Below are 26,416 nucleotides of genomic sequence, written 5' to 3'. Positions count from 1 at the left end.
ACAATGCCCAAAGCAGCCCACAATCATTACTTGCTAAGCTCAAAGATGTAGAAGTTCTCCAAAGCCTTAAATCGGCCCAAACAAAGCCCAAAGGGATAGATTCTGACCCAATAACAGAGAGTAGGGCACTCCGTGAATTGAACTCGGGACCTCTCGCACGCTAAGCGAGAATCATACCACTAGACTAAGTGCCCTCGTTGACCGTCTCTGAGTCGTTGAGCCCAATCAGGAACCGTTGATGTTTTCCTTTTGTCACTGTGAAATCAACCATTGGCTTCCAAATGTGGTACGAATTTACATTTGTGTAAGATTTTTCATTTTTGTTTGAAAATCTTTATCGCCCGATGATTCTACATGCAATTGGGCTGATGACATGCTTATGCATGACGTATTGGCTTATATATGATCACTGATTTAATAGATTCAAAAAATACTTTAATTCTTCTTATTTCATCTATGATTAATATTTGGCATAATATTAAAAAAGTTTTTAAATTATTTAAGAAAATTTAAGTAAGTCGTTACTCTTTTATCACATTCATTTAAATCATCGTATTTTTATTTTAAAATAAATAAATTCTTACAACTAATAATTAGTTAATTATTACTAATCAAAATACATTTTGTTATGTTATATTCACATGACACTAATACGATGCTGAGATGGAAAGTAAAAAATGTCCATATTATCATGTCGCATTAATATGCTACATAATCATCAATTATGATGTATTAGCATATTACATTAGTATCATGTGATATAAAATAACAAATAGTATTTTGGTTAAATCAATTATTAATTATAAAAATTTATTTAATTCAAAATAAAAGTTTAAGAGTTTATTTGACTCAAAATAAAAATATAAAAACTTTATTGAATACAATAAATGTATAAGAATTTATTTCAATTTTCTTAAATAATTTAAAATTTTTTTTAGATATTATACCTTAATATTGTGAAGCTGTTAAAAGGTTGGCTTGCATTGACTCGTATGTAATTTATTCTGATGCTTAGTTACCATATTAAACTTTATTCCAGAGGAAAAAAAAAAGAAAAACATGTAACATAGAAATTTGACATTCTTTGTTTCCAGACAGAAGCTATTTAATTACAATAATTATGAAGAAGGAAAGAAAAAAAAATGTTTTAATTCAAAGATTGAAATACAAATAATTAACAAAATAATGTGATTATGAAACCTAATTAACTGTTAGATTAAAAAATTGACAATGTGGAAGTTGCTCTTCTTCTCTCTTTGACTTTCTGGAATGCACTCAGCCAAGCATTTCTTGTACCTTTCTTGACTGGAATCCTGCAAGAAACCATTTAAAATTATACATGTTTTAATAGCTTAATCTCAATGGGAGATTAAGAAAATGAATGCAATCTAAATCTATTGATTTCCACCACTACTTCTCCTTTGGGATTTCTTTTTTCTTTCAAGAAAATGAATTTGCTCTTGGTGTAATGGAAATATGACGTACTGACAGATACACCTCTCTCATCAAAACAAAGTCTTGCATTTTGAATTTTCTTTCCCTCAAATTAATTATGATAAACCAATGAGGTTTTGTTTGTTAGTACACTTGTTTGGAAATTGTAGAATTGGCTGTCAACAATGGCAATGAAGGAAACCAACCTCTCATCAGATTTTAGTGTGAACATAAGAAAAGGAAGAAACCAAAACCACTTACCGGTAGTTTCCCACCGAAGTCTTGCTTTGTTCAGTCATAACATTGAACCTATTAATATTGTATTGGACTGGAAAAAAAAACAACTCAAGTAGCAGGAAACCATGGCAGCTGGAAATACATCTCCTAGCTCTCTTGAACACACGCCAACATGGGCTCTTGCCACTGTTTGCTTTGTTTTCATCTCCATTTCCATTGCCCTGGAACACTCCATCCGTCTCCTTACCAACGTGAGTGAGTTCAAATTTTTTTCTTCTTTTTTGAGATATAATCCTCAGATTCTAACATGATGAGCCATTGCAGTGGTTAAAGAGACGTCGAAAAGCTGCCTTGACTGATGCTGTGGAGAAGCTGAAATCAGGTTCAAATATAATTTGACTACCTCCTTGCTGTGACTTGAAATCATGATTCATGTGTAACATATACTAACCTATTTGGTTCATCTGATTACTTGTTTGCAGAGTTGATGCTTTTGGGATTCATGTCACTTCTATTGGCAGCAACTCAATCGCCAATTTCTCATATATGTATACCCGCAAAGATGGGAGATATCATGCTTCCATGTAGCAAGCAAGTTAAGTCCAAGATCACAGAAGTGCAAGCCTATGATCAGCATTTTGAGAGTGAAACTTCAGGGAGGAGATTCTCATCAGTGAGTGGCCTCAAAGATGATATTCTATGGCAAATACATAGGCAACTAGCTGATGGTGATGGAGCTACAACTAAGTCTGGAGCAGCTGATGATCCTTGCAGTTCTGAAGTATGTAATTTGAATACTAGTATAGTATCTTCTTTTCTCTCTTTTTTGTTCCCTCAATTGGTTACTTGTACCTATAATTGTTGATGTTTGTGCTTTTTGATGACTTGAAATTTGTAGGGAAAGGTTTCCTTAGTGACAAGTAAGGGCATACAGCAGCTACATAAATTCATTTTTGTTCTGGCAGTTATGCAGATTGTACACAGCGTTGTCACCATGGCTTTGGGCAGGGCAAAGGTAAATCATCTTAAACATTATACATACAAAAATCAGTTTTGTTACTTCATTGCAACTTCACCAGACTTTACATGTATTCACTAATTAATTTGATAAATTTTAAATAAGTTGACGTTTGAGATATTATTTTAATTATAATTACATCTTATTTTTAAATAAAAAATCTTGAATTGGAATGTCTTTTTTTTTTTCTCGAATATGTAAAAAAATAAGAAACAGATTTTTGTCTTGTTCATATTTTTCACTCTTGGTTTTCATGGTAAACGTAGATGAGGCGGTGGAAAGCATGGGAGAAGGAAACTCAAACAACAGAGTACCAAGTCGCTAATGGTATGCTAAGAACATTCTTAAACCTTAAGTCATCTAACTAATCATTTTTCAGACATAGCTTTTTTTTAACAATGAGTTCCACCAAATAAACAGTGAATAACACATAATTATATTTATCTATTGTTTGCTTGAATCCACTAAAGTCAACAATTTCATTTAGTATTGAGTGAATGTGCCTAGTTTCTTTCTAGCCAAGATGTTTCATGAGTGCGCATGGGAAATATGCTTTTATTTTATTTTATTTTTTTTGTCTATAAACTCTTTTGACAGTTTCTCAAGGGAGCAAGGTTGACATTAAAGTAAAAGCCTTAACTAGTAAAATAACCAACGATTTGGGAGCCTTATTGATTTGACTTCCTATTAATCATTTTGCCTTGCATGCAACTCCACTCTACTACAAGACAGGCTGAAAGTCCTCTTAGCTAATTTGCCCAAAGTGTATACTTGTGGCCCTTTTCTTCATTGTTCAAATGTCAAGCCTTACCTAGTAACTACAGTTGAATCTAAGACTTCTCACCCATGAATCTGTTAGATCCCGTTCGTTTTTATAAAGGAACAATAGAAAAATATCAAGTAGACGTAGACAAACTGGTTTGGTTTGGTTTGGTTTGGGAACAAGCACAGCAGAGAAGAATAAAGAAGTAACAGACCCGCTAGAAATTCTAGTCTAAAAAGAGGGTTGATTATAAACTTTAGCTGCTAGACTTTTATTTTTCAGAAATGGCTTCAAAGCTTGACATCCGAAAGTAACGGCTTTGTGGACCATGAGATTCTGACAAAGTGTGAAACCCTGCAAGTGCAGAGTAAATGGTCCATCTTCAAAACCTCATTTTCTTACTTGTTGGACCAGTTTACATGTTCTAAGGGTCAAGTTATGGCAAGTTGCCCTGCATTTTAATGCTTACTATGAGGAACAATTGCGAATGCACGCTACTGCCAAGAATTGAATTTTTACACCAGCAATAAAAACAAGACAGCAAAGATAATCTAGGACTTGAGAATTGGGAATGTAGAATTTTTATATAAAACTGTTTTTCTTGGGATGGAATTATTGGTCCTGAAACGGAGGTATAAGACTGTAATTCGTCCTCAGCATCCAGTATTTTCCGCTTCTTGCTGCAATGGCCCATATCTTGGTGAGAAGGAGGAGAAGAAACTGGTAAAATGGTATTACTATTAGGAGCGGTCTCTTTGTCACCTTGTTGCATATCTTGCCCAGTTATGTTCAAATGTGCCGATGCTACTAACGAGAAACTGGTAGGTTCGGTTAGAACATAGAAAAACCTTGCCCAAAAAAAAAAGGGCAAAAACGAACTTGAATCACTCAAATTGAACCACCAAGATCGAAAGAGACGCAGTCTTTACCGCTACCAATATGTTTACCTCGGCCTGGACATTAAATTCTCAACAACTTGGGATTATACACACTGGTGGCATAAATCCACAACCATCCACGAGCCAAATCTACATAGCTTGGGCAAAAGAAAGGGTTTACAGGAAAGGGAGAAAGAGAGGTATTAGCATGAGAAGAAAGAAGAGGAAGAGAGAGTGTTTTGGTGCAATAAGAGTACAGGCAGAAAAGGAGAGGCAAAAGCCAACGATGAAGAAAGGGAGGCTGATGGCGCAGAAGTAGAGGCATATCAGTTTGAGAGAAAGGAAGGGGAGGAAAGAAAAAAGGGAAAAAAAAAAAAAAAATGCTGCTACCAAAGGTCTCCACCCATAACCATACACATCCTAAAATTTTACCAGGGTATCAGAAAAGACAATCCTCACATAACTTAGTTGGACACATAAATATAACAAACAAGGCTCTCCAGTTTTCCCTTATGACTCATTGGTTTAAGGTTGGATGCGTTGTTCGTATAGTTGATACCAACTTGGTGGATTGGATTGAACTTAAGAAATAGATGATGAACTCTTACCTGTTTCCCTGTTTTTCTTTTTTTTTTTTCAAGTGTAAGAGATTAACAGATTTTGGGCTGTTGTCTTTCTCTCTCACAATTCTCCTGTTCACTAGATCCTGAAAGGTTCAGATTTACAAGACAAACAACATTCGGAAGACGACACGTTTCTACTTGCACAGAAACATCAATTCAGCTCTGGATTGTGAGTGGCCATTCTATTTCTATAAACTATTAACGTTTTCCAATAAAACAGTACAATATATTTGCGGTTGTGTTTCTATTAATAAATTGCTCTGGATGGTTGTGAATTGGAGCAGAAATGTTTCTTCAGACAGTTCTTTAATTCAGTAGCCAAAGTTGATTATATGACTTTAAGGCATGGCTTCATCTCGGTAAACAAGCTACTTTTTCCAAATATGGAGGTTGATTATGGCATACATAGCATAAGAAATGCTTTCCTTAATACTTAAATCGATACATTGTTCCATGAACCTTTCAGGCTCACTTGTCGGGAGGTATAGTAATTTCGATTTCCAGAAGTACATAGAGCGATCCTTGGATGAAGATTTCAAGATTGTGGTCAGCCTCAGGTTCTTGAATCTATAAATCTAATCTTCTTGAATCCTGATGAGCCAACACATAAATATTTAAAGACTTATCCGGAAAATTATATTTAATCTTCTTTGGCAATTTCTGAACTATCAGCTAATATACATGGAACTCTGTCTCTTTGCCAGCCCCCTTATGTGGTTCGTTGTTGTTATCCTGATGCTTGTTGACGTGCACGGTGAGTGTTTTGTTTTCTTTGTTTCCCTTTATATAGTTATGTCTTGATCTTCTGGTTTTTGGAATCAATCAGGCTGGCACGCATATCTTTGGTTATCTTATGTTCCCCTCCTGGTAAGTGTAAAAAGTTGCATCTCTGTAATTTTCTTCTGGTCCAAGTATAGTCTTCACAAATTCTTTCTCGATTTATAGGTAGTGTTAACTGTGGGAACCAAACTTGAGGTCATTGTTGCACGAATGGCTCTTCAAATCAACAATCAAAACAGAGTGATCAGGGGAACCCCTCTAGTTCAACCAAAAGATGAACTGTTCTGGTTTGGACGGCCGCAATTTGTTCTTACTCTTCTACATTTCGCGTTATTTGTGGTAACTTTTCTTAATAGAATGTAATAGGAAAATGAAACAAGTGAAACTATTTACCTGACAACTCTTTGAATTTGAACTAACTGATGCTTGTTTTTCAGAACGCCTTCGAGCTTGCCTTCTTCATTTGGGTAATGGTTAGTAAATCCAACCTTACTCTGCTTTTCCTCTTTAAATGTTAAAATTTTATCTTGCAGACTGTGCAACTTATAGTTCTGTTTTCAACTGTCATCTCTTTTCTTCATTCTCAGGTCCTATTTGGTTTTGATTCTTGCTACCATGAGCACACCGCAATCACTGCCACAAGGATTGTATTAGCGTAAGAATTACTTTGTTTCTAACTAGTTGAGGATCTAAAACTTTGCAATTGATTAACTTCTAAGATCTTCATTTTCTTGATTTCCTTAGGATCACAGTTCAAGTCCTTTGCTGCTATATTACACTTCCTCTATATGCACTTGTGACACAGGTAAAGGTCCACTGAAAACAATGTTTTCTAGTTCTGAGACTCACCACTAGTAATATAACACGGCTATTATTAATCTTGTTTGTATACAGATGGGTTCAAAATTCAAGGGTAAGGTATTAGATGATCAAATGACCAAAATCATCAAGCAATGGCATGCCGATGTGAGGGAGAGAAGGAAGAGACAAGAACTTCTACAATCTCCTCACACTTCTATGTCAACAGAATGGAGCCCGAGAAGGGGTAGTCCAGCCGAATTCGCTTCTCTCCCACTCGCAGGCCCTTCATTGACTGAAAGCATTTACTTATCTAACAAACGGGGAATCACTGAAGAACAAGACAAAATAGTGAAAGTAGAAGCAGGTTCCTCTCGTGGTCCATTTCAGCCAGTCATACTAGATAGGCCAATGCTGAGGAAAGGGTAGATTGGAGAGAAAATGGAGCCATACCACTGGCAAGAGGGAGATCAGTTTTGTCTAAAAAGTTATTCTGATGCCCTGATCTATGTCAATCATAAAAAGGCACACATCGGTCACTTAAAAGAGGTTTGCATCTGCCAGTTTCTGGTTCATAGTGTAATGACAAAGTTTACATGGATTGATTGTGTAATATTAAGGCCCTTACTGCCAGAATTCACTGTAAATCAGTAATATACCTTTCAGGATGATACAACATAAGACAGGACCAAAAATAAAATGGCACTAGAACGAACTTGTATCGACTTGTTGGATTCATAGCATAGTTTCAAAACTTAAAAAAGGTTGAGTCAGGTATCTAGTAGATGTTTCTTGAAAGAATCTGTCTCACATTTGCTCTCACGTGGTTTGGCCCAATTGAAGCTTCAATTAAATCACATTAATTTGAAGTTTTTGAAGGTTTTATGAGGGAATAGAGAGGGAGACAAAAGATTGCAAGCTATGCCTCATGTATGATTAAGACAACAGCACCATAAATGTTTTCTCCATTATAAACAAGGATTGCGAGAGTTTATGCTACCTGCTTGTTCTAGATTGGTTTTGGACCACTTTGGGGGTCCACTATTAGTCTATCATGGCATCCTGTGGTTGGATATGACCCTGAAATTGAGTTAAATGAATGCAACAAATAGTATCCACATCAAGCATGGGACCAAGGGTCATTGAGCTAGTAAAAGATGTGGACTTGGAGGAATCCAGGTTCATGACCACATCCTCCATTGTCCAAGGTTCCACTACTTAACCTTTATATTCCTCTGCTTTTGCTTATTCTTTCACCACCACAGACCCTCCCCTCATTGATGATGCTGATAACTACTCATATTTTCCCTTTAAATAACCTCTCTCCCGCTCTATATCTCTACCCCCACCTCCCACAACACTCTCTCTCTCCATGGCTGACAACCTCTCCTTATGTCTCGTGGTAGCCATGGATCGTCTTTGGTTTCACCAAATTATTCTGTTCCCAGAGCCCTTTTCACTATATTTCCCTAAAACCCTCAGACCAGTACAGCAGCCCAACTCAGAGTCTACCACTACGTCTACAAGCCCATCATCAAGCCTCTCTTTATCATCTCTACCAGGTGACATCCCAACGGCCGTGTCTCCTCTCCCCGACCAAGAAAACTCAGCAATTTCATCTCCATTAACTCCACCGGTAATAAAAACATAAACACCCATGCTCCTCAACAATCTTCAAATATATGTCTCCAAGTTCAGGCTGTTACCAACTTTTTTTTTTATTTTTTTGCTTTTTTCATTTTGGTATTGTTTCTATGATGACAAATTATAGGATGATTCTAAAAGAGAGGAAGAAGCGAAGAAAAGACCAACAAGAGTGAGTCTTAGCCGTAGTAGAAGTCGTTCACATTCTTCATCACCGTCAACCCAAAAACGTCAGAGGAATCACAGACACTCAACTTCATGTTCACCTGGGGGTAAACTGCAAGAATCCATGAGTTGTAGGAGCTTGAAAGATTTGGAACTAGAAGAAGTAAAAGGTTTCATGGATCTTGGTTTTATATTCAAGAAAGAAAACTTAAATGCAAGAATGATTAGTGTTGTCCCTGGCTTGCTCAGACTTGGATTTCTCAAAACTAAACAGAAAACTGAACTGAATCTTGCTGCTGATGAACTACCTAAAGATGATGATATTGAACCAGAGGAGACCGGTGTTGTTAGACCATATTTATCAGAGGCTTGGCTGATTAAAAGACCTGATTCTCCATTGCTGAATCTAAGGGTACCGAGGGTCTATGCCGCTGCTGATATGAAGAAACATCTCAAGTTTTGGGCTAGGACTGTTGCATCTGTGGTTCAGCAGGAATGCTAAGTGTAAAATCTTGTCAAATACTCCATAGAAAAGAGCCTGTCAAATCTAGCAAACAACAACTACATAGCTGCAACTGTAAAAAAAAAAGAGTTTGTAATGAGATAGTATACTATAAATAAACAATGAGCCAAATGCTCTTTCTGTCACCTATTTTAACTACTTCTGATTAAGATAAATGCAGAAGTAGGATCTTCTTCTTTTGTTCTACTAAGTCATCCGAATTGCTGAAGAGATAAGGCAACAAAAAGGAAGATGATCAGGACGGTCCTACCATGTTCTGGGTTGATATAGAATAACAAAAAGATAGCTTCTAATTGCAGCCAAGAGCCCCATTGCACTGTTTCCATCCTTTGTTTTGTCTTCACTTGATTTGAGAGCTGCATTATTCATGTGTTGTTTCTTTGTTTGTTTTCAAGTGAGATGTTGCTGTCATGTTCTCCATGCCCATACATATTAGATCATTGTTTTCTTATGAGGCCAGGTCTTTTTATATACATCACATTAAGTCTAATCAGGTTCCAAATCAAATGTTGTAACATATCAAATCAGGGGACAAAGGGATAGCTTTTCACGAATTCCTATCCTTATTGTCCTACATTCTTACTTTGCCATGTTCCTAATCATTTTACGCTTGGCTGGGGCAGCTTTAAACATGTCGTCCCATGCTAGCTAAGAAAACAACTTAGTACTCTGTGGACTGCAGATCATACCATGGGAATGTATTTTTTTTTTCCTTTTTCTGGGTTATTTTGGGAAGGTGAAAGAATTATTTGCCCTCTACAAACCACTCTCGGACAGGACAACTTGCATTTGTGGACAACATGCCCTCTACAAACCCTCTTTGTCAGTTAAAGTACTTCATACTTCCTTCAAAGTTCAAACTATCTCATCTTTGTTTGTTTGTTATCCTTCTTAACAAGTTAACTATTGGGGATGGAGGAGGGGTTGCTTGGGTCTGAACTCAAGCGTACATGCCTCACAAACAATCCTGTTGCCAGGCCAAGTAGTGGAAGGCCTCATCTTTGTTTCTCTGAATCAATGTGTTGGACGTTTTTAATAAGCATAAGTTAATAGTTGAATTAAAGTGGACTAAAGATCAAATTGGAAAATGGTTAGGTTTTTCAAGTCTTGATTGTTAATTAACTATTAACTATATCTATACAAACAAATAGAAAACAAATATGTAATTGTCTTTAAATGGAATTCTTCAGTGAATTGGTTTAGTAAATGTAAAACATAATCAATCATTAGTTTTCATTGTATTTTCAAAATTTATCGTTTATAAACTTTTTACACACTATTAAAGAAACAAATAAAATTTTATAAACAATGACATCGATACACATCTTCAAATCATTATACTATTCATATTTATTGTAATCCTATGTTCTAACACTATGATCATGTTGGAGGATAGAAAATGGGCTTATTCAATGAGCCCCCAACAATAAGCAATATTGACATATTTCAACTAAATAGTAAAATGGTTGAACTTGTAATCCAAGCTTAGTCTAATTATTGTTATTGCTCTTTGTACAGATTGAAATTAACTATTGAAATATTTTATTAATTGTTAGACATACTCAAACGCAGAAACAAAAGTAAAAAATATGACAAATTGCTCTATGGGTTCGACAGAAAAAGAGAAATGGGCCGAGGTCTAAAGAACCATTGCAGTGACGAAGAACGAATGGATTCAGGAAGAGTCGAATGAAAACAAGCAATGGGCCGAAGTCTAAATAACTCAAGAAACAGCCCTCGGTGTCTAGAATGGAACCCGAATTATAATTGGGTTTAACTTCTAAGTCCCAAGAAACCATAGGCTAATGTCTTAATAAAGCAGCAAACAAATTTATTAAAATAGAAAAGCACTCAATTATTATCTGTGATGTCAACTATGCTTATCCATTTCTTCGTGGTCCTTCTTTATTTTTTTAAAAAATAATAATAATAATAATAATGCAGTCCAAATAGATTAGAATTGCCAGTCTCTTATGCATAGTCAAAGGAGTAAGGAATAAGAAGAAAATACATAACAAAAGTATTAAAAAAATTCAAGAACAAATTATTCTCACCACTAACTTGTATTAAAATATTTTAGAAATGATTTAACTCTAACTCGTTGACAAATTTTAATACCACATCCACATAAAAATATTAGTTAATGAGGAATTGCTATGTCATATTCACATGAAGCTTTGCTTAAGCTTTTAAATTCATCGATCTTCAAGCTAGAATAATAATAAAAAATTATATATATATATATATATATATATAAACACGTCTATAATTATATATGATGAAAAATTTCATAAGCTCTCTCTTAATATAAACCACTACTTTAAATTATTTGGATCTCCCACTAATCACTTTGAAACCAATTATTTCTATCTCTTCTAAGTCAAAAGCCAATGTTTTTTTATATGTGTGTGTAAGAGAAGTAGTGGGTTTTATTTTCTATCCAATAATAACACAAATCCACTTGGATTTAGTGAATGGGGGGTGACATGGGACTCCATATTCAGAGGTTAAAATTTACTCAATTACTTTATTTATAGTTACGTCTCGACTTCCTCCATCTTGTTAACATAATTAAAAGATAAACAAAGTAGCACTATATCCACATATTCATGCTTATTGCCACCTACCTCGGACGGCAATGGGGTGGCTATACTCACTTCTGATTCGACATTAAAATATTATTTAATGTTTATATTATAAGTTTATGTTTTTAATTTAAAAGGTACATTTATTAAGTGAAGGAAAACTTTATATATTAACTCAAAACCCGTTTCATTTTTTATTAATGTAAAATTCATAACATTTTATCTTATTACACTTACTCTTTCACTTATTAAAAGAGAGATTCATCTTGATTTAAGTCTATTTCGATCTTGATATCTTTTACGAGAGATTTTACATAATCAATGAAGATTTGGATAGATTTAATTTTATACCACTTATCACATATTTATATTTTCAATTCAAAAACACGACTATCTAATAAAAAAAAATTTATTATATTTTTTATTAATATAAAATTCATGATGCCTAAACTCAGCTCTCTTTTTCTTTTACCTAAATATTGTGTTGTTTTCTTTCTTTTCAAGGTTCGGTTCCAAACTCATACTCTTTGACGTTCTCCGTAACCAAAAACTCAAACTCTTTGCTTGTATCTTAATGATCAAATTTAATTCTATATTCAAAAAATATATGCATTTACTATTTTAAATCAAATATCTTAACAGATACAATGTACTCAAAAATGAACATCAATGCATCAAAGTGGAATTTGTAACTTCTTTTAGAAAGTGTAAGAAATAGGACTCCCTAAATTGCTCAAGAACTTTCCCCTCTTTTTTTTCATAAAATTTTTTTGTTTTATATATAATAGTTTTTATATATAATTAATTATGTTCTTCTCTTTTGGCCATGGAGATGGAGCAGCTGCATGTGAACTAATTAATTCTGTAAGCATTCAGCAATTTAAACAATGGTATATATGAATTATTCATATATATTATATATAGTTCTAGACTTCTAGATGGGGTCTCAGCATCGACATAATTGATTTGGCAGAGCAAGATTTCAGTTTTATAATAACAAATCATGCATTATAGTGGACAGAAATTAGAAGAACTTACCGTATTAAAACCAATATTTTATTTTTATTTTTAAGCAATTAATTTAAAAACTCTACGGAACCAACTATAAATGAGGAAACCAACAATTTCTTTTTCTTCTTAATCAAATAATTCCATAAATAAATTCAATGGCGAATTCAAGATAGGATGCTTAAAGATGTGAACGATGACAAAATTGATGTATCCAGCAAACACCGAGGAAAAACTTGCTTCGTAGTGGGTGGGGTGCCGCCCGCGTGACGGCGTGAGGAGAGGAAGTGGCCCAAAGGTCAAAGAAAGTGGCGTAGTGGAGAGGGCTTTCTTATTTTTGTTCTTGCTCTTTCTATATAAGCCTTGGGACATTCTTAGAGTTTGATCACACCAACAAGGCAAGAGAAAAGAAAGAAGCTAAATGCTAGAAAAGATGGCTACCTGCAGACACCATTGTTGCTCAAGCTTTATATTTCTGTTATTACCGTTACTCCTACAGTTTCATTTAGGTACTTTGTTTCATTCATTTTAATGTTTTATTGCTATATGTTTCATACCATCAAACTCGTATAACCTTATATTCATGTGATCAAGAGTATGGTCTAATAACACTCAAACATTTAATTTATTGATTGATATATAATTTTTTTATCTAAAGAATAAGACTCAAACCCTTTCTCCCATTTCAACAAAAAAAAAATGATCTAATAGCAGTAATTAAACGGACGCTAGACTTTAGTGGTTACATATATCCCATTATTAAGTTTGAGGGAAGTTTAAACTTAAGTGATAAGTGAGGTGAGATTTGAGCAGAGATCTTTATTATTAAGTTAGAACTTCAATGTTCAAGTAATAAATATGAAATGAGATATGAGTAAAAATCTTAATTCTTAAGGTAAAGCTTGAATTTTTTTTTTTTATCAAGACAATTACTTTTGACACAAACCCAATATCTTTCCTTCCTAAGTTCTTATTACAGGGACAAAACCCTTTAAATTACTTAGAAATATAGATTCATGTCACGATGGTGTACTACGACCGTAACCTATAGCAATATTTAATTCCATGTTGAATGAAAACTAATTCTAAGGTGACAAAAATGGAAGAATTACTAATGCAAACAGTTTTTGTTGATTTTTGATGCAGGCAAAAGCGATCTCCAATTGAACTACTATGCTGAAAGTTGCCCAAATGCTGAAGAGATCATCAAACAAGAAGTCACCAAGCTGTACGATAAACATGGAAATACAGCTGTTTCTTGGGTTAGGAATCTCTTCCATGACTGCATGGTGAAGGTATGTATACTAATTACTACTATATTATCAAGTATTACTAGTGGCGATTCATATTAGTCTTAGTAGAATAACGAAGCTGCTTTGTCGATGTAGTCATGCGATGCATCCCTGTTGTTGGAGACAGTGAATGGAATCCAGTCAGAACAACTATCCGATAGGAGTTTTGGGATGAGAAACTTCAAGTACGTTGAGACAATCAAACATGCTCTTGAGAAAGAATGTCCAATGACAGTTTCCTGTGCTGACATCGTCTCTCTTTCTGCTAGAGATGGCATTGTCTTGGTGCGTATTCTCAAATCTGAATTTCTCCTTTTTCTCTCCCAAAAATCAATTGTATAAAGTAGTACTAATTAATACAAGTAAAGTTACAAACGTTTAAGCTATGGCTTATAATATGTTACAGCTTGGAGGACCACGCATTGAAATGAAAACTGGCAGGAAAGATAGCAAGGAAAGCTACCTGACAGAGGTAGAGAGTACCATCCCCAACCACAATGATACAATGGAATTGGTGCTTTCTCGCTTTCAATCCATTGGCATTGACACCGAAGGAACAGTAGCTTTATTTGGTACATGAAAGCATCTTCTCTGCCCTTTCACTGCAATTAACACATAAAAAAAAATTCTGCTTTAATTTACAACCACTTAACTGACTCAATACCCAACTTCATTAATTCATATAAACTTTGCTAAGGAAAAACACATTTTAAGATTAAATTATTATTTATAACAATAGTCTTATATTAAAAATAGTATTTGAGGGTTAACGTTGAGAGAAGATATTACTTAATATAAAAATTGTAAAGAGGGTCTTGAGAGCACTCTATCCCTAACAAAATCCTTTAATGTATAATCCATTCACTGAAATTCAATTGAGTTCGTAAACTTGTCTTATTCTTATGCAGGAGCTCATTCGGTAGGCCGAGTTCACTGTGTAAATTTCGTGCACAGGCTCTACCCCACGGTTGATCCAACATTGGACCCTCACTACGGCGAGTACCTCAAAGGAAGGTGCCCATCACCGGACCCTGATCCGAAGGCGGTGTTATACGCAAGAAACGACCGTAAAACGCCAATGATTCTTGACAATATGTACTACAGGAACTTGCTGGAGCACAAGGGACTGCTCTTGGTAGATCAGCAGTTGACATCTGATCCAACCACGTCCCCTTTTGTGGAGAAAATGGCTGCTGATAACGGATATTTCCATGACCAATTCGCAAGAGCTGTGCTGTTGTTATCCGAGAATAATCCACTTACAGGAGATCAAGCAGAGGTTAGAAAGGATTGCCGCTATGTGAACAGTGATTAACACTATGATGTTAAAATAAACAATGAAGTTTCCTTTTAGCATGCTTAAGAAGAAAGGAAGAGTTTTCGTTTTCGTGCTTGCATCTTACGAGTTATATATTTGCGATGCAATAAACCTTTCTGATAATTGTGATTATATGGGCCCCGGCCTAGCCCTTTTCTTGCTATGTCTTTACTTTTTGGTGGCCTCGGCCTATCTAGTTTCCATCAATACGGTCCAAAAGAAGGGCAAGTCCAGCCCAAGAAAAAATTGAGTATGCACTAGCTGGATGAAAATATTTATTTTTAAATTTAAAACACATATTTTTTTCAATAGTGTAGAATCCGTAATATTCTACCCTATTTTATTTGGCATTGACTTTTTACCCGTGGATGATTCAATTTTATACTAACTCTTTCGCACGTATATGAGAATGACTCACTGTAATCTTAACTTACCTTAACTTTGATATCTCTCGTAAAAATTCTAAATCAGTAAAAAGTTATAAACACTTTGATACTATTTATTACAAGTCTATATTTTTAACTCAACAACGTACTTATCATGTAAAAAAAAATTTTTACTTATAAATTCAAAACTTATCTTATTTTTTATTAACGTAAAACCTGTGCCATATAAATAATAATGACCTAAAATCCAAATCCCAATCCCAAGACCCATGTTTTAATTGAAATAAAACAAATATTAGCCAATTTGATATTCATAGTTCAGCACAGTCTAAAAAAATGTTGTTTGCGAAAACACCAAAAAAGAAAACGTGTTGTAGATAATAGAATTCTTGGATATATATAAAAGTTATAGTATTAAAATGAAACCATCTCCAGCTACCACGACATTATTGTACTATCAAAATTAGTATTAAGAAAAACATAACTCTTGTTCATAATTAGTACAAAGAAAACACTTAATAATTGTTAATTTTGAAACAATTTTAAGGAAACAATATGATTTATTTTCTCAGTCACTGTTGATGACAATCTGACAACAATAGTTTGTCAACATAAAACAGAGCAAATTCTAGAGGTAACATCCAAATGGTACCCCGGGTCCCCAATTAACTATTTCAAGGAAGAATTTTCTTCAGTGTATGTGTCTTTAGATTTACGTTTTCTTAACAATTTTAGTAAATAAAAAAATTGAATAAAAATAGAAAAATCATTCATTGGGTAATAAGTAATGACTAATCATGGACTAAAAATGTGATCCTAAAATGGAAGGCTTGATGTTTGATCTGCAAGCTAAATGAAAGTTCTCCATTCCCATGGCTCCACCGGGGCCGTCCGATGCAACGTAAGGACAAATCATCAATGATTGGATGTCTCGTGCTAGTGCTCGTGCATGCCCACCTAACGTAGGGCCCAGATCAAGTGGGCTTGAATTGTGGGCCCAACCACATGCAGTATAATACATTTATGTTCCATTCTGTCCATTAAAAAATAAAAAATGGCATCGATTTTCTACAGTCCAGCGCAGCAATCAATGTGAAAGTGATCAGATCAAACTCGTAAGTTGAAAAACTCTCCATCTCACGCAAAATTTCCAAAAAAAGCCGTGACAGGGGGCTCTCGTTGATTTCAATGCGGTGACTTGGAAAGATGACGTGGCAGATTATGCCTAGTGCGCAGTTTAGGCAGCTTTTGTAATTTTCTTCATGATAATTATGATTGCTTATGTTAGGATAAGATGTATGCAATTTAGAAGAAATCATATATTCAAAATTAACCTAACTATGAATAATGGTAATTCCATACCACCTTAGGTAATTTTCTTTTAGTTTTCTAATGAAAAAGGATGTTTATGGTTGATAAATTTCTCAAATCTTCAAGTTAAGATAAGATTCCTTTTTTAGTAAAAAGGTATTTCAAGTTTAATATAAGATAAATTACCTCTTTTCGTCTCATATATAATATTTTGATCAGATTTTTTCAGGCTAATTTTTTTCTTAACTTTGACTTAAATTATTTTTAACTATGTTATCAAGGTAAATTTTAATAAATATACATTTTAAAACTATTTACTTCATTAATATTATCTCACTTGTGCGCTTTGTCCTTGAAAACTCTAGGGTTGATGGTGTTTTGTAGTGTTCTTTTCACTGTGTTCTGCTCTTGATGATTTCCGAGATGGTGGAGATATTTCTTGGTAGTGATAATTTTGTTTTATGTTTTATGTTTATGGTGTGAGTTGTTCCTAGATTTATAGGTTGTATGACTATTTGACCATGTTCATTTGTTGGTTTATTTGTGGGATGTTTTATTTTGTAATGATACAATTTAAGATGAAAATTTGTTTTTAAGATGTGTTTATGTTGATAAAATTTTATTGAGTTTTTGTTTATATAATCTATTTTGATCATATTTTTTATTGTAATTGAAATTTTGTATCAAATTTTATAATATTAAATAAAATAATCAAATTTGATTAAAAAAAAACAGTATTATCTAACTGGTGATCTTTGAATTATCAGTTCTTTGGATTAAAAAAAAAAGAAATAACATTAACCGGTTAACCAAAGTTATTTTTAGTAGGGCAATTTTGTAATTAAATGCAATACAGCCACCATAGAGGCTTTAGATTAGACCGAGTCTGGTCGGCAATGGCAATGGCGTAAAAAGTATTTTTCTTTGACTAAAGTCACGTGCACTTTGTTCTGTTTAACTGACTGTCTAGCTTAGAGATTGGGTGAAAGGATGGCCCACGCTCCTTTTAAAGTGCGTGTCGACACGAACCCAATTTATTGAAATTTTTTTTTCCCCTATTTATGTGATCATTAATGGGAATAGCTTTAAAACCCAAAAGGGTTAAATGTGGGTCATTTTTAATTTTGGAAAGAAAATGTGGGTCATTGAGTGTTAGAAAATGTGCAGCTAATCTTGTTTTCTCTAGAAAAAAGGGTAATGAAAAGTCTCAATGGTAGGGCTGTGGATTAAAAATGTTCTAGTTGCAAAAATATACTACTACTGATTTATGTGGCAACAACTTTTACTAGGTAATTAAGTCAGAGTTCAAGGTTGAAGAATGCACCCCACCTTGGATTACCTACTCTCTTTTTTTTTTTAAATGATTTTCTTAATTAAATTGATAAGTAAATTTTTTAGTGTGATATTTTTTGATTAAGTTTATGTCAAAAATTGTATATAGAAAGGTAAATGTAACCTTTCAAAGCAAAAATATTTTCTCATAAATGTATATCCAAATTACACCCCCAAAATAAAAATAAAAAAGGTAAATGCAAATGGACCAAGAAAGTAAGGAATCAGTACTACTCCTTGGAATCAAGCAAATTATCACTGATTATTTATATACATACAATTAAATTAAAATTTTCATGGAAAATAAGTGTGTAAGGATCACCACAACCTTAGAAAACCCTTAGAATTAGGATGGAATTAAAACCAAGTTGATTTGAAAATGTGATTTGTTAATGAGACACTTGAAATTTACACAACATGAAAAATTCAAAAACTACAATGTGAATTATTTTTTAGAGCTCATCACTTTCTAAGTTCTAATGTTTTAATTAGTAAAAGAGACATCCTCTTAAAGTCGAAAATCATCTTGAAGTTGCAACAAAGCTAAAAAACATCAAGAGTGCATGATCAAAATACTACTTTAATAGTAAGAAAACACCAAAAAAAAAAATGACGGATTGAATTGTAACTAAAATGAACCACAATATATGTATTACTCAAATGAATAAGGTTTAAAATGTGAGATTTGTAAAAACTTCAAAGTCAATGTGTTGAGTTTTCATTAATTGAGGGAACAAATACTCAAAGAGTTTTCACAAATTCATCAAATAACAAAGTGTCTATGGTAAACATACTTGAAACATGGAAAATGCTATGGAAGAGCATGAAAGAAGTAACTATATAAGGCAACTAGGGAACTAAGATGAAAATTCAAGGGATTTAGATAATTGAATCTCGGTTTTTGAGTTGTTGAATTAAGTTGTGCTTGTGCATTCAACCAAATGGTGCCTTCTTCGATTTATTCACAATTTTACCATTGATTAATTGCTTCTTTCGAGTAGTTTTCACCTTAATTTTAACCACAGGTCAACATATGCCCCTTAATCTTTAGTAATATCATTGCCAAGTTAGTAACTATTTCTATTAACTAGACGTCTATGAATCTATCAACTAAGTATACATCCGTTAACGCTAACAAAATTAAGAAAGCGATTGTCACTTTTTAATTTTTATTTTTTTATTATTATAAAAATAATATTTAATATATAATATAATTATTTTTAGAATTAATTTTTAATTATTTTTCATATAATTTTTTAAATTCACTGTTGTCTGACAATCCAATCAAAATCCTATATTGGTAGAGTCTTCCTCGAAAGCATGTACACCACTTGTCAAACTTTCTTTGGCTGAAAAAATCTTCCTATCCAAACTCCTAATTCCTTAGGCGACCAAAACGCTTTACGGCCGATGAAATTTTTGCCACATATCCGGCATGTATTGGTGTAGAGTCATTTCTAACTGCCTAGACTTCTCAAAATTGTGAAATGTTTTGGGTATTAAAAGCTTTTCTCTAGCACTCGTCAGATTCTAATTGGTCGGATAATAATATTGTTATTATTTTTGTTTTAACCTTTTATTTTAATTTCCAATCATTTAACAAAATGACCTTTTTATCATTTTAAATGATTAACTCTTAAAATCAAGCAATACAAGACTCGACTCCTTTAGATGATCCAGTGTTTAGCAAAGTATTAAATACCAACAAATAAGAACAACTCATATATTGGGTCATTAGAATGCTAAAAACCACATTTAATATGTTACTAATTAGTTACACTAATTTGGATTTAATTAAGCTAAGTAATGAACCAAGTAATTAATGCAGCCTGCGAACAGTGCAAACTCCTTGATGACTGAATCAACAAGCCATCCTCCCCCATCTTCGCAGGCCGCAGCCAAAGTTATACATCAGAGCGTGAAGCCCACGCATTTTGACAGCCACGTGCAGCAGAGTTCCTTGCAAAAGGAGCGAGAGTGTGAAAAGAAAAGCTTACATCTTTTTAGTATATTTTTTTTCTTCTTTTAGTCGCCGGGAAAGAAAATAACCGTTGCCAAAAACCACGTGTCGCGTTACCGATCCACCTGTCGTGTTTCACTCATCTCCCTTGGATTCTCTCACTGTCCCTCACAGTATTCCTTGTTTGTTTCCTTAACTTTGTTCTGTTTTTAAGCCAAGGAGATATACCCTCCCCCATCTTCCGTCCCTCCCCCTCTCTCAAAGCTCGTGAATTTTGCAACATCCCTTCTTCTTCTTCTGACAAATCTCATCCCCAAAGTCCAAATAGATATCTTTCCTTTTCTTTTCTTTTGCTAATGGGGTTTCGACAATAACCAGAAACTGAACAATAATGTTGCCACTTTCTTACAAGGTCACATCCGTTTCTCTTGCTCTGTTCCTCTGTGTTGTCTTAAACTTCAACAAAACCATTGCAACGACCGAGTTCGATTTCGGGACGTTAACTCTCAGCAGCCTGAAACTCCTTGGAGATGCTCACTTAAACAATGGGAGCGTGAGACTCACTCGCGACCTCCAAGTACCCTACTCCGGCTCCGGCAGAGCATTATACTCGAAACCGGTGAGATTCAGGCAACCGGGAACTCACTATCCTTGTAGCTTCTCCACCTTCTTCTCCTTCTCCATTACCAACCTCAACCCTTCCTCCATCGGCGGCGGTTTAGCCTTTGTCATTTCCCCTGATGGTGATTTCGTCGGCGCCGGCGGTGGCTCTTTGGGACTCCTCGATGATCAGGGTCAGGCCTCGGGTTTCGTCGCGGTGGAATTCGACACTCTCATGGACGTAGAATTCAAGGACATTAATGGAAACCACGTTGGCTTGGATCTCAACAGCGTGGTTTCTTCTCAAGTTGGTGACTTGGCAGCTTTGGATATTGATCTAAAGAGTGGCAATCTCGTTAATTCATGGATCGAATACGACGCTTCGATTGGAGTTTTTAACATCTCCGTTTCCTACTCAAATTTAAAGCCTAAGGAGCCTATGTTATCATTTGCGCTAAATCTTGATCAATATGTCAATGATTTCATGTACGTAGGATTTTCAGGCTCAACCCAAGGAAGCACGGAGGTTCATAGTATAGAATGGTGGAGTTTTAGCGCATCTTTTGAGTCAAATTCTGGTTCTGGGTCAGGGTCAATATATTCTCCTCCGCCTCCAACGGCTAGTTTAATGAACCCAACGGCTAATTCTGTTAAATCACCGCCACCTTCATTGGCTCCTTCAGGTTCTGATTCGGTTACCAGCACTCAACAGAAGAGTAGTAAGTCTTCTTCTTCTTGTCATAACCAGCTCTGTAAGCAAGGTCCAGGGGCGGTTGCAGGAGTGGTAACTGCGGGAGCTTTCTTTTTAGCCTTGTTTGCTGGGGCTCTTATATGGGTTTATTCTAAAAAGTTCAAGCATGTGAAGAAATCTGAGTCTTTTGCATCGGAGATTATCAAAATGCCAAAAGAGTTCAGTTATAAAGAGCTGAAAGCAGCTACGAGATGCTTCAATGCTAATAGAATAATTGGTCACGGTGCATTTGGGACTGTGTACAAGGGTATTTTGCCGGATAATGGCGACATTGTGGCTGTGAAGAGATGTAGTCATAGTAGTCAAGGGAAGAATGAGTTTTTATCTGAGTTGTCAATAATTGGGACTCTTAGGCATCGAAATCTTGTAAGGTTGCAAGGATGGTGCCATGAGAAAGGGGAAATTTTATTAGTATATGATTTAATGCCAAATGGGAGTCTTGACAAAGCATTGTTTGAAGCCAGAACGCCTTTGCCATGGCCTCATAGGCAGAAAATTTTGTTAGGAGTTGCCTCTGCTTTGGCCTATTTGCATCAAGAGTGTGATCACCAGGTTATTCATAGAGATGTTAAGACCAGCAATATAATGCTGGATGAAGGGTTCAATGCAAAGCTAGGAGATTTTGGTTTAGCAAGGCAAGTTGAGCATGATAAATCGCCAGATGCCACGGTGGCTGCAGGTACAATGGGGTATTTGGCTCCTGAGTATCTTCTAACAGGAAGAGCAACCGACAAAACCGATGTGTTTAGCTATGGAGCTGTGGTTCTGGAGGTGGCTAGCGGAAGAAGACCGATTGAGAGAGATGCTAATGCGGCAGCAAAAGTTGGTGTGAGTGGCAATTTGGTGGAATGGGTTTGGAGTTTGCACAGAGAAGGGAGATTGCTAACGGTGGCTGATGCCAGACTCGAAGGCCAATTTGATGAGCCTGAGATGAGGAGGGTGCTTTTGGTTGGGTTAGCGTGTTCACACCCTGACCCACTGGCTAGACCCACAATGAGGAGCGTGGTCCAGATGCTGGTGGGTGAAGCTGAGGTCCCTATTGTCCCAAGAGCTAAGCCTTCAATGAGTTTCAGCACTTCTCACCTATTGTTGAGCTTGCAGGACAGTGTATCTGACTACAATGGCATGATTACCCTTTCCAGTTCCTCCTCACAAAATAGCTACATTGGTACTGATCTGGCGTAATAAAAAAAGACCAAAAAACTCAAGGGCTGTGGGGATTCCCGAATCTTTGTTTATTAACTCATATATATTATTCTTTTGTTTATGTATGTATGACACAATAACATGTAATGTAAGCACAAAAAGTTCAGTGGCTTTGGGGATAGGCAAATTTAGTGTTATTAATCATATTAATGTCATCCATGGTACCATCAGAGAAAAGGGAGGGGAGACTCACAACTGTTGGGGACAAAGGAAAATGGTGGCAGTCACTTTCTTGCTCCAATATGGATGAGTATTTCCTTTGTGGAAGGTTGGCTAGTTGCTTTCACAAGCAATCCCCATTGTCAAAAGCGGACACGAGTTTGAGTAGAGGCTTGGTAAAGTATAGTGAGAAAAGGTCCCTTCTTTATTATTGACTTTTATGAGACTTCTTCAACGGCGGTTGGTCTGGATCTTAGATCAAAGAAATCAAGGAAGGAATCATTATCATTATTATTATTATTCTTTTCCCTTCAATAAAATTTCAAACTATCATCAGGGTTTGGTTTTTGCCCTTTTCCATGCCCTCATGCACAAATTGCTACTATATAATTTTTTGTTTACATTTAAATTAACATCCTGCTGACATCCAACGCAGACAGATAAAAAGGAAAAGTTGATTCTCATTAAATTTTATTTCAACTTTGGTAATAAGAAACATGATTAAGCAATTGCATGGGGTGGTTGTTGGAGAAAAAGGTATGAAATAAAGTTCATCTAATCTTAGTTCTGATTACCTTTTCTTCAAGACTTTATGTAGACGCATGTCTCTTTTGTATCTTTTTCAAAGGCATAAATATGAAAATTGCTTCAGAAAGTGGGGATTAAGCTGGCTTTTCTCTTTCCGGATAGTGCACACACACCCCTCCTCCAGGGTTAAAACCAAACAAACGGGCATGGCAACAGCAGCAGCAATTGAAATCAAAACACAAGTTAAACATTTGTTTTCTTTTTTCTTTTTTATTTAATTTGCACAATTTTCACAATAAGCAACTCTAATACAAAGATATCACAATCTCAAGATGCCTAAGGACAATTCCTTTCACTGTTTATCAAGCTTATTGACGTTGCAGATTGAGGCTCGGAGGCCTCTTCCTATGCCAGATTCAACGTGTGGCAAAAAAGCCAGTGAAATTCTGCCCCCAAAACTTTATGCTCTCTGTCGCCCAGGTACAGCGAGTCCTGTCAGCTTGTACCAGAGATAAATGGCTGGTTTTTTCCTGTATCCCGGTCAATGATAGATTGGACTTTACCAAGTTCATGTCTCGTTTCCATTTTAATAGAGTTGCAAACGAAACTCCCCCTTTCACGAGTTTATTGTTACAGCCCTGCATGTGCCCGCAATCTCGACCTCATATGCAGACAAAGCTCATTTACCATCGGGAATTCCTTTTTTTTTCCATGCTTGTATTTTGCGTTGTTTTCATTCGATGTCATGGGTTTTTGCAGACGTGCATCGCGCCCTATTCAGACATAAAAACAGCCACCACCAAACCTCTTGAGTGCCTGACCAGCTCTAAATTTTATGTATAGTGAAATGTGACTTGACCCCGACATTGGGTACGGTACGACCCTCTTAACAGGTTTTAACTCAGAATCTTGTCAGCTCCATCATCGATCCGAACCCCCATAGGCCTCTACCCCTGAAAAATGCAGATTTTGAAATGAACCACGACACCTTCCCTCAATTTGTAAATGAATTGAATCTCATTTATCCTTCTTTTCCTTAATGCTACTCAAGGCTCTCCCTATTCAGGGTTTGTCGCTTTCCCTCTTCTCTTCATTGCCATTCTCATGTCAGATCATGACAAATTGATTATGACCATTTATTTTACGCCATGGTAGAGAACCATCTCCCGTTAGTAGAACGTTTTTCTTAGCAGAAAATAAAGATTCCTATCTACTTCATAATCATTTAATTATACAAAAAAAAAGTTTGGGTAAAGGGGATCAACATTAAAAAACATGATCCACTGCTGCAGTTGCTATTAGACTTTGATTTATTTATTCAACAAATTGGGTAGAATAGGGAGGTGGTTTTGGATGTTTCCACTTTACAACAGGAGGAGTCAGACCTCACCTGCGGGATTTTGATTTCGACGCTAACCCACAACCACATGGATTAAGCATTCTTAACAGTGTAACTTGATAGTGACCAATGTTTTCTTGGTACCAGTCCCTGTCTAATGATTTTTCAAATATGTATATACAATATCTTCTCTGTTTCAATGTCCCCACTGTTTTGGCTATTGATGTGCGCAAACCTCTTTAGATTGGAATATTTGACGTCAGATTTCTTGCTTTAATGACATTAGAGCTTTCATGTTATCTTGTGTGATCCATCTCATAGGATAAAACTCCCTGGGCTTGCTCACTCCAACGTCTTATTTCTCCTTTCATCTTGGGCTGCTCTTTTCCATCTTGCCGTCAATTTCTGTTGTTCCCCTATTTAATTGTTGGATTATGTATGGGCATTGGGAACACTTAGCCCAGTTTGTATGATACTGGTCAATCAGAAAAAAACAAAAAAAGAAAAGAAATGATTACTGCTCATTTATTTTATATGTATTTAAAATCACCTTTAAATTATTTAATAAAATTCAAATAAATATGTATACTTGTATTACATTAAATCAACCTTATAATTAATGTTTAATTAATTAATATAACTTGATATTTTATGTCATATGTTATGTTGACATATCATGATAAATTATGAAAATGGCATGCAGATGTGAAATAATGTTAAGGATTTAATTGAATGTAATAAAAAAAATATTTTTAAAATTTTTTTAAATAGTTTAATAGTTTTTTTAAATATTATATTTTTATTTATTTCATTTAGTGATCAAATAGATATAACTTGTTAAAAACGGTTATCATGTAAATAAAATTGTCACACAGATACTCAATTTAGGAGATAAAAGTAATCTGGGCTTACTATACAGGCCAGCTCAGACATGAAGCCCAACACAGTTGGGTCCGTTGGCATAAGTGGGTTTTCGACTTTGACACATGGAAAAAGGTTTGTGCATAAAGGCAAACGCCTAAAAACAGTCCCGCTATAAATACAGTCAGCTCCATTTCCTGAGACCGGTCTTCCTGATCATTTCCAATTTCTGGATCCTTCTTCGGTACAAATTCGTGCTGTGAGGAGAGCTCCACCGTTGAGTTCGCGGCCATGTCAGCGGAGTTCGAGTTCGGCGATAAGGTCCGTCCCTCCTTTGGTCGCTTGGTGTCTTCATAACTTTTTTCGTTTTTGTTTCATTTTTTCGAACCTCCCTTTGAATCTCAATTTCAGTGGCTTTTCTCCGAGATCCGTGCTAAGTCAATTCGAATTTATCCTTCTAATTTAGAGATCTGGTTTTGTTTCCTTATCTTATTGCTTGTTATCTTGCCGATCTGGTGGCTTTCGAATTTTAATTTCGATATTAATTTTTGAAAATTTTACATGCTGATAATTTTTTTGCATGTTGATTGATTCTTTAATGAAACATTAAGATGTTATTGCATGCAAATTATCAACTAATTCTGTTTTTTTTTCCTTCCATGTGGTGAAAATCTTTCGCTACACATTCAATTTTTTCTGCTGGATCGGATGCTTTCTTTCAGCGGATAAAATCTTTTGATGGAAAAAAAACGAAGAAAAAAAATAAAAGTCTTTGGCTTGTTAATAATTAAATAAATGATGCGTTGGTACATTATCAAAATAATCGTAATGAGAGTGATGTTCAGTGAGGTTTTATTTTGAACGATTTAATTGATTTTGACCTATAATCTCTAGGTTTAAGCGAGGAGAGAAGGGTT

General features: G+C 35.2%; 4 protein-coding genes and 1 non-coding gene across 5 annotated transcripts in view; 4 read left to right on the top strand and 1 right to left on the bottom strand.

Moving 5' to 3' along the window:
* LOC110420857 (MLO-like protein 3) overlaps positions 1-7,367 on the top strand; it is an 8,246-nt gene extending 879 nt beyond the window's left edge. Inside the window, exons 4-19 of the mRNA XM_089784285.1 lie at positions 1,605-1,697; positions 1,791-1,922; positions 1,996-2,053; positions 2,154-2,452; positions 2,570-2,686; positions 2,956-3,016; positions 5,034-5,122; positions 5,238-5,379; positions 5,420-5,510; positions 5,658-5,707; positions 5,780-5,820; positions 5,899-6,072; positions 6,171-6,206; positions 6,321-6,388; positions 6,478-6,538; positions 6,628-7,367. Coding sequence (XP_089640411.1) covers positions 1,605-1,697; positions 1,791-1,922; positions 1,996-2,053; positions 2,154-2,452; positions 2,570-2,686; positions 2,956-3,016; positions 5,034-5,122; positions 5,238-5,379; positions 5,420-5,510; positions 5,658-5,707; positions 5,780-5,820; positions 5,899-6,072; positions 6,171-6,206; positions 6,321-6,388; positions 6,478-6,538; positions 6,628-6,960 — 1,845 coding nt within the window. The 3' untranslated portion in view covers positions 6,961-7,367. The remainder of the gene's footprint in view (positions 1-1,604; positions 1,698-1,790; positions 1,923-1,995; positions 2,054-2,153; positions 2,453-2,569; positions 2,687-2,955; positions 3,017-5,033; positions 5,123-5,237; positions 5,380-5,419; positions 5,511-5,657; positions 5,708-5,779; positions 5,821-5,898; positions 6,073-6,170; positions 6,207-6,320; positions 6,389-6,477; positions 6,539-6,627) is intronic.
* TRNAA-AGC (transfer RNA alanine (anticodon AGC)) lies at positions 123-194 on the bottom strand. The gene has a single exon. It is a non-coding gene; the product is annotated as a tRNA-Ala (tRNA).
* Positions 7,368-7,800: 433 nt separating the features above from the next.
* Positions 7,801-9,138, top strand: LOC110420588 (uncharacterized). Its single transcript, XM_021433957.2, has 2 exons — positions 7,801-8,167; positions 8,303-9,138. Exons 1-2 carry the CDS (start codon positions 7,904-7,906, stop codon positions 8,840-8,842), a joined length of 804 nt encoding a protein of 267 aa, XP_021289632.1. The 5' UTR covers positions 7,801-7,903; the 3' UTR covers positions 8,843-9,138.
* Positions 9,139-12,830: 3,692 nt separating this feature from the next.
* LOC110420518 (Peroxidase superfamily protein) lies at positions 12,831-15,198 on the top strand. The gene is made up of 5 exons (XM_021433869.1): positions 12,831-12,965; positions 13,603-13,751; positions 13,845-14,033; positions 14,155-14,320; positions 14,657-15,198. Exons 1-5 carry the CDS (start codon positions 12,878-12,880, stop codon positions 15,061-15,063), a joined length of 999 nt encoding a protein of 332 aa, XP_021289544.1. The 5' UTR covers positions 12,831-12,877; the 3' UTR covers positions 15,064-15,198.
* A 5,077-nt stretch (positions 15,199-20,275) lies between these two features.
* LOC110420797 (Concanavalin A-like lectin protein kinase family protein) lies at positions 20,276-23,123 on the top strand. The gene has a single exon (XM_021434171.2). The coding sequence runs from the start codon at positions 20,447-20,449 to the stop codon at positions 22,589-22,591; it is 2,145 nt and encodes a 714-aa protein (XP_021289846.1). The 5' UTR covers positions 20,276-20,446; the 3' UTR covers positions 22,592-23,123.
* Positions 23,124-26,416: the final 3,293 nt, after the last annotated feature.

Source organism: Theobroma umbraticum, unplaced genomic scaffold (genome assembly GCF_002168275.2).
Source record: "Theobroma umbraticum cultivar Fairchild unplaced genomic scaffold, ASM216827v3 scaffold_86.0, whole genome shotgun sequence".
NCBI lineage: Eukaryota > Viridiplantae > Streptophyta > Magnoliopsida > Malvales > Malvaceae > Theobroma > Theobroma umbraticum.
Note: the sequence above shows the minus strand (reverse complement) of the source record. Positions and strands in the feature narration are given on the sequence as shown.